At 41.9% G+C, this 9,926-nt stretch overlaps 3 protein-coding genes across 4 annotated transcripts; 2 read left to right on the top strand and 1 right to left on the bottom strand.

The window, feature by feature from the left end:
* Positions 1-741: 741 nt before the first annotated feature.
* On the top strand, positions 742-1,552 carry LOC149161379 (uncharacterized). Its single transcript, XM_089434858.1, has 3 exons — positions 742-930; positions 1,043-1,131; positions 1,229-1,552. The coding sequence occupies exons 1-3, from the start codon at positions 742-744 to the stop codon at positions 1,350-1,352; spliced, it is 402 nt and encodes a 133-aa protein (XP_089290984.1). The 3' UTR covers positions 1,353-1,552.
* Positions 1,553-4,480: 2,928 nt separating this feature from the next.
* LOC149161380 (uncharacterized) lies at positions 4,481-7,929 on the bottom strand. The gene is made up of 5 exons (XM_089434859.1): positions 6,457-7,929; positions 5,968-6,402; positions 5,142-5,592; positions 4,682-4,826; positions 4,481-4,586 (listed from the first exon to the last, which is right to left on the bottom strand). Exons 1-5 carry the CDS (start codon positions 7,927-7,929, stop codon positions 4,481-4,483), a joined length of 2,610 nt encoding a protein of 869 aa, XP_089290985.1.
* Positions 7,930-8,482: 553 nt separating this feature from the next.
* Positions 8,483-9,191, top strand: LOC149161381 (uncharacterized). 2 transcript variants are annotated; one of them, XM_089435516.1, is made up of 3 exons: positions 8,483-8,705; positions 8,818-8,906; positions 9,004-9,191. In XM_089435516.1, exons 1-3 carry the CDS (start codon positions 8,517-8,519, stop codon positions 9,125-9,127), a joined length of 402 nt encoding a protein of 133 aa, XP_089291642.1. In that variant the 5' UTR covers positions 8,483-8,516; the 3' UTR covers positions 9,128-9,191. The 2 variants fall into 2 exon arrangements, with proteins under 2 accessions (XP_089291642.1, XP_089291643.1); XM_089435517.1 differs by having other exon boundaries at positions 8,840-8,906.
* The last annotated feature ends 735 nt before the right edge of the window (positions 9,192-9,926 follow it).

Below are 9,926 nucleotides of genomic sequence, written 5' to 3' on the forward strand. Positions count from 1 at the left end.
TGCGAGTTCATCTGCCAGCACAACCACAAATTTGGGTCCACATCCTACCTGCTCCCACTTCCACAGCCAAAACATATGCATAGCACATTCCACTAGAACTATTAGTCTGCAACAGTTAGAGATTTTAGTTCATCTATAGTCTAAAAATCTCCTCTCTGTCAGACACAACATTTATTGTAAAAAGTTTGTAAATTTTGTATAAATACTTGTGCTTTTGAAGTATTAGAGGTTGATTGTTTGAGATCAGAAATATTAGTGATCTGTTGGAGCATTGTAAGTTTTTGTTAAAGCACTAGAGCATAATTACTAACCAGACTATTTGTCACACTCCTTTCTATAAACTAAAAATTACGGTCATAAAAGTATTTTTTTTTACAATCAACTTTACAATTGTAACCTTATTATTATTACCCACTTATCGTATAACTCATCTACCACCCTGAACACATATTTTCTTTAATTAATATTGTGACTGTTAAGGTTCTTAGCTTTATAACTATGGTTATACATAAAGGGTTTTACATATCGCATCAACGTATTGCTTTAACCTTTGTTAATGGTATGACTTGACACTTGTGTGTTGATGGTCGATCATTTGATGTCTACTGCCAAATGGCAGTATAAGCACGCCAGCTCACCGATACCGTAGCCCAAATGGCCCCTCATCACATGATGGCCATGTGGTCTGAGAGGGTTGACCAGCCTCGGGATTTACGCTCGGCCTCCCGCCCAAATTCAACGATGGGGATTGCTTGGCTCAATCGGACGGTCCAGCCCTACTTAGGGTTTGATCCTGCGTATAAAGGTTCAAGTGTTTTCGTTTATGGTTCATTTGTTCACTCTCCAGTCATCGAACTCCTCCGCGGGTTTGCACTGCAACTTCCAGGCTCTTTGTGCTGTTCTGGTTCGTCGCTCCTCTGCCTCTTCCAGGTTTGCCGCGCCTCCCTACTTCATTTCCATTGCTGGTTATATCTCACTGTTTCTCGTTCTTACAATTCCATAGCTGGTTTATGACTCTCTGTATATACTCTAATTGATTCAGGGTTTGCTTGAACGGTTGATAGGTTCTGATACATGCCGCAGCTCACTTGCTTCAACCGCTGAAGAGTTTAGGTACCATGACAGTTTCAGGTAAGTCATTTCCTTCATGGGTTCTATTGTTTGCATTGAATGCGTTTCGAGGGTTTGTTACATGGCTGAGACGGCCTGCTCTCTACCTGTGTCTCAGGTTATTTACTGGACCAAACCCTTATGCGGCTATGCATGGCGGCCTTACTGGGTTGGCCGGTCCAGCTGCGCCTAGGTTATGGCCTCGATGCCTTAGTTTCTATTCACTGTTAAATTTTGTCTAAGACTCTGTGTTCTGTAATTTTACCAGATCTAGTTCAATTCTGTGCTCTCGACAGTTATGAGCAGATTACACAGCTGTATAAATTCGGCATTATCCGTCTTATTTAGATTTGTGATTGTTTTGGCCCGGCCTGGGTTTCTAAATGTCAATGGTTTTCCAACTGAGCTTCATAATGATATCTCTGCTCTATTTGTATATTCAATGCCGTCACTGGTCAATGGCTTCGTCTTTGTTTTGGTTTATAATCTTTACATACAGTTATTGTACAAAGTAGCGGCTATTACTGTTGTTTCATTGTAGCACATAATATACGACTATGGCTATATTTCAGGGTTTCCTTATTTACCTTGTTATTGGGTGCATTCACGTCTCTGATTTTAATTCTGGTTAATATCTGGTTACATACATTTTTATGCCAAGAGTTGTTAAGCTTATATTGAGCTCCAAAATACGTTGTTGTCTTTTCCCTTGTTCATTTGTATCACAGTTATGATAATTTCTTGATTAAGGTTTTCAGGGTTATGAAAACTATAGTTTCCCCATTGTTTTGTTTTCCCATGGCACTGCTATCGGGCTTAATGACATTATACAGCGTAGAGGATAGACTTGCATTCACCCCATGAATGTATAGTCTAACCCCCCCGCGCACAGTCTCGTCCATACATTACTTACAGGTTACCGCGTTCATATGCCTGGTTCACACTTTTATCTGATTCCGGTATATACTTATTCCGGCATTATGTTTAACTTCTCGATTTGTAATATACAGTTATTCTCATTTTCATCCCTGAAGCTAGGGTTTGCTGTATATTCATCCTATGTTTAACGAACACTTTACTTCCATCTTTATTACCTGTCATTAGTTAATATACTAACAACTGGAAAATATTTGAAGGTGTTAAGTTGTTATTCCATGTATATTATCATATTCTTACTGCGCTTGCGAAACTGGTTTGGAAACATATATAAGTCCTTTCTTGGAGTTTCGCCTTTCAACTTACTTTTATTTACTCTGTTGAGGGAATGCATACCGAGTAAGGTTATAATTTCGGGTTGATGTTTATAAGAGTTTTCTTCATCAGATTACATAAACCCTCTAAGGTTAAACAGCCAACTCGGCTTCTCATAGCTACTCAGGTCTTTACAAGGTAAAACTAAGTACCTCCCTGAATAAGTTATCGCAGAAATTGGTCTTTCTGCTATTACTAGCTATTTACAGATCCACTGTATAAGCTTGGTGATTGTATTCCACCTAGATGTCTCTGTCACAGTTTCATTCTGTCTATTTAATAACAGTAGTCTTATTCTAAATATCTAAACACAGCAACTTTTAAAGAAAAGATATAACTGAGTACATTCAATACCTGAACCTTTATTAACTAAGGTTAAGGAAGCGTACCTGGTGTTCGATCACAGAAGTGCTTTGTTTTCAGTAGTCACCTGTAGAGTTTTCACTCTTAACCTCCCAACCTTGAGATCCACTGCACTGGATTCTCCCCCCGAGCCGTCTTGCAGGCCTGCAGCCCTCAACAAGACTTATGCACCACGGTGCTGGGTCATCTGATCACAACCAGACATAACCCTTTTCTTTCACTCTGCAACTCTCTCTTCTCTGGAATCTCTCCTCTGCCTGTTCCCAAACAGCCCAGAGGTTTTTCCTTCCAAGCCCTCTTCAGGGTGAGAGGCAGTTGTCTTTCTTTTCAGTTCCTTAACTGATTAATTTCTTTTAATAGAAAAGCCTCTTTTTGGAGGCTGCCAGCATTTCATTCAACACATGTGTAAAATAGTTCATTATATTTTCTTTTAACAAATAATAATGTCTTTTTTTTTTAAAAACAAGTTGTCACCCATATTGTTTTTACCACAGCATTTACCGGAAATTACAAGTTACCAGGGTTATTACATCTTCCCCCCCTGGGATTGGACGTCGTCCCGATGTCCATTCTCATTAAATAAATTTGGATAGGCTTTTCTGAAAAGTTCCTCGTCTTCCCATGTAGCCTCCTCAGGGCCGTAATGCTGCCACAGCACCTTAATTTGGGTAATAGCCCGTTTCCGCAGCCGCACTTCTCTCCGGTCGAGAATGCTCTGTGGTTCGACTAGGACCCCGCCTTCCGGTTCGACCTGCAAACAACCAGCACTTAGTCAATTTCCATTAAGTTTAGTTGTATAATCAAACCAATCGAGTCAATTCTTACCCGTACGTCCTGCCATTGAATAACATGTCTAGGGTCATACACATATTTCTTTAGGACAGAAACATGAAACACATTGTGAATCTTAATGTGACTGGGTAAAGCAAGTTGGTAGGCCACCGGCCCCACTCTAGCTAGAATCTGAAACGGTCCAAAATATCGGGGAGCCAGCTTGGCGCACCCGCTCCACTGCAGTGTGCTCCTTCTGGTTTGAATCCTTACAAACACATGGTCACCCACTTTATATTCTGCAAATCTTCTTTTCCTGTCTGCGAAACTTTTCTGTCTGTCTTGTGCAGCCTTTAAGTTTGCTCGCACTTTCTTTACCATATCTTCCATGTCTTTTAACATTTCCGGACCCAAACTCAATTTATCCTCTAGCCCACTCCAACTTGAGGGTGTGCGGCACTTTCGCCCATACAAAACCTCAAAGGGACTTAACTGGGTGGAGGTATGATACCCATTATTATAGGCAAATTCCACTAGATGCAAATACTCTTCCCACTGATTAGGCTTGAGCATCACATTTGCCCTCAACATATCTTCCAATACCTGATTGACTCGCTCCGTTTGGCCATCGGTTTGTGGGTGGTAAGCTGTACTGAAATTCAGCTGGGTGCCCAACTCAGCAAACAATGTTTTCCAGAAAATAGAAGTGAACTTCACATCACGGTCCGATATGATTACCCTTGGCATTCCATGCAAGCGGAACACATTCTGCATAAAGAGATGTGCAATTTGTACCGCCTTGTAAGTAGACTGCACAGGTATAAAGTGTGCTGCTTTACTTAGTTTATCAACTACGACCATAATAGAATCATTACCCTTCTTTGTCCGTGGTAACCCGGTTATAAAATCCATGGAAATGGTTTCCCATTTCCATTCCGGAATAGGCAAAGGCTGTAACAGTCCTGCTGGGTGTTGGTGTTCAGCCTTAATTTGCTGGCATTCCAGACATTTTGCCAAATATTCCACCACTTGCCTCTTCATCCCTGGCCAGTAATACTCTTTCCTGAGTGCTGTAATCATCTTTTGGTATCCTGGATGACCAGCATAATGGCTGGTGTGGAATTCATCTAGGATCAGCTTCTTAAGGTCATCGGAGTTAGGTACATACATTTTCCCATTGAAATACAGCAATCCAGTATTATCCAGTGTGTACCCTTGCTGTAACTTTCCATGATCAGATTGCTGTACCTGCTGCTTCAACTGCTGATATGCTGAATCGTTGTCCGCTGCTGTTTTTATTTGTTCTACTAGCGAACTCCGCCACCGGCTGGCTGAAAGTTCACATAAACAATGAACTTTCCGACTTAAGGCATCTGCTACCCGATTTTCTTTGCCCTTTAAATGTTTTATTTCGAAGTCAAACCCACTTAGAAAATCTGCCCAACGGCCTTGTCTCGCATTCAAAGTGGGTTGATTGAAATAATGCGTTAAACTATGATGGTCAGTTAACAGCAGAAATTTCTTTCCGAGAAGGTAATGTCGCCACATCTTAAGTGCATGAATTACGGCAGTTAATTCTAAATCGTAGGCAGAGTATCTCTGCTCATGTTCCTTTAACTTCCTTGATTCATATGCTATTACCTTACCTTCCTGCATTAACACTCCCCCCACGCCCTCTTTGCTTGCATCGGTGCATACCACGTATTCCTTATTAGGATCCGCGATTCTTAAGATGGGTGCGGTGGTGAGTAGGTGTTTCAAGCGGTCGAAACTCTGCTGGCACTCTGCTGTCCACTTAAATGCCCTTCCTTTCTTTTGCAATGAGGTAATAGGGTAGGCTATTCTTGAAAAGCCTTCCACAAATCTCCTGTAATAGCCAGCTAACCCCATGAAAGACCTGATGTCCGAAACATCCTTGGGCGTAGGCCATTCCATAATAGATTTTATCTTCTCGGGGTCAACCGCAATTCCCTCATTTGTAATTACATGACCCAAATACTGAATTTCCTCTTTAAAGAAATCACATTTGCTAAATTTAGCATAAAGCTGATGCTCCCGAAGAGTTTGCAACACCAATCTAAGGTGCTCCTCATGTTCCTGCTGGGAACGAGAGTATATCAATATGTCATCAATAAATATCAGTACAAACTTGTCCAAAAACTGGTGAAACACGCTATTCATCATGCACATAAAAGTGGCAGGTGCATTGGTTAAACCGAAAGGTAGCACTACAAATTCGTAGTGCCCGTAGCGTGTTCGGAAAGCAGTTTTGGCAATGTCCTCATCCTTGATCCTGATCTGATGATAACCAGATCGCAGATCAATTTTGGAGAACAACTTTGCCCCTTTCACCTGATCAAAGAGTTCGTCTATTCTGGGTAGAGGGTACTTGTTTTTGACCGTGAGCTTATTTAGCTGTCGGTAATCTATGCACATGCGAAGGGTCCCATCCTTCTTCTTCACAAACAATACTGGAGCTCCCCAGGGTGACACACTAGGTCGAATGTACTGCTTATCCAGCAATTCCTGGAGCTGCATCTTCAATTCCGTTAACTCTGGTATGCTCATCCGATATGGTGCCCTTGATACTGGGGCTGCCCCTGGTATCAACTCTATAGTGAAATCTATGTCTCTTCTTGGAGGCAGACCCGGTATATCTTCAGGAAAAACATCTGTGAATTCCTGCACCACTGGTATGTCATTTAATGCAGACATCTTATCTTTCTGGTTCACATAACCAACCTGTACGGCGTAAATCTGGCATTTCTTCCTTACACATTTGGCTAGCTGAGTTGCAGTGATAGGTCGGATCTGAACAGGATGTTTAATTCCCTGTAATTCCTGCTGCTGTCCCACATCATCTTTATAGTATATGGTCTTGGTTTTGCAGTTCACCAGTGACCAGTGCTTTTCCAGCCAATCCATGCCAATAAGAATGTCATAGGAGCCCAATGGAAGTACATTCAGGTCTGCTGTTACAGGCTGCCCAGCTATACTGAAAGAGCAGTTATTAACTTTCGCTAGAACCCGCCTTTTGGCTCCCGTAGCTAACTGGACTAGCCATGGGTTTTTGAATTTTTCTGATGGTAACTTACAGTGTTCCACTACTTTTGGACTAACATAACTTAAAGTAGCTCCTGGATCAATAAGTACAGCTACAGCAAGGGTTGAAATCTTACCTTCGAATTCCACCATGGAAGGTTGATATTCTGCCTGTCGGTCCTCTAATGCTGCATTGATCCTTGGTACACTGCGCGCCACATCCCCTACAGTGGAAGCTTCATGGACTTGAGATATCTGATCAGTTCTTTTACGCTGTGGACAGTTCCTAGCATAGTGCGGTCCCTCGCATACCCAGCATTGAACTGGAGGTCTGGTTCCTTCAACCTCCGATTTAGCAGGAAGTTCACTAATCCTGCTCTCGTTTGGCTTAGGCCGGAAAGTACCCTTATTCGTGCTTCTGTTAAACTGCCCCTTTCCAACCCCTTTGCCACCATTCCCGCGGCTGCCTTTGTTGCTTCCAGCATTTCTGCTACCTTTTCTCTCATTCCATTTCCTGCTTGGAATTTCTCCCTTTTGTTTGTTCTGCTGGTAGCAAATTCTGGCCTTCCTAATTGCCTCATCCATGGTTCGGGGGTTATCAAACTCAATTCGTTCTCTTATATAAGCTGGCAAACTACTCACAAACCTCTGCACCTTGGCCTTCTCCTCTTTTATGTAGGGCACATAACGCAGTAACGAAGTAAAGCGATTTATGAATTCATCCATGGATTGTTGTCCTAGTCGTAAATCATGAAATTCTCGCGCCTTCTCATCATAAAAGCGCTCAGTTAAATACCTCTCCTTAAAATATTTCTGAAACTTTTCCCAGGTTATGCTTTGCTCAGTTACTCCCTTCACAATTTTAATCTCTTCCCACCACAAGGTGGCTTTGCCCTGCAACTGGAATATGGCCAAACGTGCCTTCAGATTTTGATCATATTCATACAGTTGAAAATATTTATTAATATTGATCAGCCATGCTTCCGCTGCTTCCTCTTGCTCTCCATCGAAAAGTGGGGGTTTGATTTTACGAAATTCCCCCTGTAATTCCGTTTTCTGTCTCTTGGTAGCCTGCTGCTCTTGCACATTGTCAGAATGGTCTTCATGTTCTTCTGAAAACTCAGGAGCATAGTTCCGCTCCTCAGTGCCCCTTCGTTGCTCTGCACTAGGACTGGGTAAGGGTGGATTTTGTTTTTCAGACAAGCTCTTCAGTATTCTTTCTTGTTCCATGGTTAATCGTGCATTGTCCTCTCGCAAGCGTGCCATCTCACCCTTCAGTTCTTGAACTGTTTGTAGTATTGCCTGATTGGTACTGCGTGTCTCAGCACCAAGCTGAACCCACAGTCCTGTGTTATCTGGTGGGATGCCGCCAGCTCCCGGCATTTCCTCCATCTTACTGTATAACTGTCAGCTGTTGAATGTCTCAATATTATCCTGGTTGTACACAAAAAACATGATTAATGACATTGTACTGTATACATGTGTAAGATAATTTCTCTTTCTGTTCCCATTGCTGTTCCAGAGGTCACAGTTTTGGAACTTGGCTCTGATACCACATTGTCACACTCCTTTCTATAAACTAAAAATTACAGTCATAAAATTATTTTTTTTTACAATCAACTTTACAATTGTAACCTTATTATTATTACCCACTTATCGTATAACTCATCTACCACCCTGAACACATATTTTCTTTAATTAATATTGTGACTGTTAAGGTTCTTAGCTTTATAACTATGGTTATACATAAAGGGTTTTACATATCGCATCAACGTATTGCTTTAACCTTTGTTAATGGTATGACTTGACACTTGTGTGTTGATGGTCGATCATTTGATGTCTACTGCCAAATGGCAGTATAAGCACGCCAGCTCACCGATACCGTAGCCCAAATGGCCCCTCATCACGTGATGGCCATGTGGTCTGAGAGGGTTGACCAGCCCCGGGATTTACGCTCGGCCTCCCGCCCAAATTCAACGATGGGGATTGCTTGGCTCAATCGGACGGTCCAGCCCTACTTAGGGTTTGATCCTGCGTATAAAGGTTCAAGTGTTTTCGTTTATGGTTCATTTGTTCACTCTCCAGTCATCGAACTCCTCCGCGGGTTTGCACTGCAACTTCCAGGCTCTTTGTGCTGTTCTGGTTCGTCGCTCCTCTGCCTCTTCCAGGTTTGCCGCGCCTCCCTACTTCATTTCCATTGCTGGTTATATCTCACTGTTTCTTGTTCTTACAATTCCATAGCTGGTTTATGACTCTCTGTATATACTCTAATTGATTCAGGGTTTGCTTGAACGGTTGATAGGTTCTGATACATGCCGCAGCTCACTTGCTTCAACCGCTGAAGAGTTTAGGTACCATGACAGTTTCAGGTAAGTCATTTCCTTCATGGGTTCTATTGTTTGCATTGAATGCGTTTCGAGGGTTTGTTACATGGCTGAGACGGCCTGCTCTCTACCTGTGTCTCAGGTTATTTACTGGACCAAACCCTTATGCGGCTATGCATGGCGGCCTTACTGGGTTGGCCGGTCCAGCTGCGCCTAGGTTATGGCCTCGATGCCTTAGTTTCTATTCACTGTTAAATTTTGTCTAAGACTCTGTGTTCTGTAATTTTACCAGATCTAGTTCAATTCTGTGCTCTCGACAGTTATGAGCAGATTACACAGTTGTATAAATTCGGCATTATCCGTCTTATTTAGATTTGTGATTGTTTTGGCCCGGCCTGGGTTTCTAAATGTCAATGGTTTTCCAACTGAGCTTCATAATGATATCTCTGCTCTATTTGTATATTCAATGCCATCACTGGTCAATGGCTTCGTCTTTGTTTTGGTTTATAATCTTTACATACAGTTATTGTACAAAGTAGCGGCTATTACTGTTGTTTCATTGTAGCACATAATATACGACTATGGCTATATTTCAGGGTTTCCTTATTTACCTTGTTATTGGGTGCATTCACGTCTCTGATTTTAATTCTGGTTAATATCTGGTTACATACATTTTTATGCCAAGAGTTATTAAGCTTATATTGAGCTCCAAAATACGTTGCTGTCTTTTCCCTTGTTCATTTGTATCACAGTTATGATAATTTCTTGATTAAGGTTTTCAGGGTTATGAAAACTATAGTTTCCCCATTGTTTTGTTTTCCCATGGCACTGCTATCGGGCTTAATGACATTATACAGCGTAGAGGATAGACTTGCATTCACCCCATGAATGTATAGTCTAACCCCCCCGCGCACAGTCTCGTCCATACATTACTTACAGGTTACCGCGTTCATATGCCTGGTTCACACTTTTATCTGATTCCGGTATATACTTATTCCGGCATTATGTTTAACTTCTCGATTTGTAATATACAGTTATTCTCATTTTCATCCCTGAAGCTAGGGT

The sequence above is a fragment of the Pinus tabuliformis genome, chromosome 5_2 (assembly GCF_031772625.1).
Source record: "Pinus tabuliformis cultivar Carrire ecotype Pingquan chromosome 5_2, CPIR1, whole genome shotgun sequence".
Taxonomy (NCBI): Eukaryota; Viridiplantae; Streptophyta; class Pinopsida; order Pinales; family Pinaceae; genus Pinus; species Pinus tabuliformis.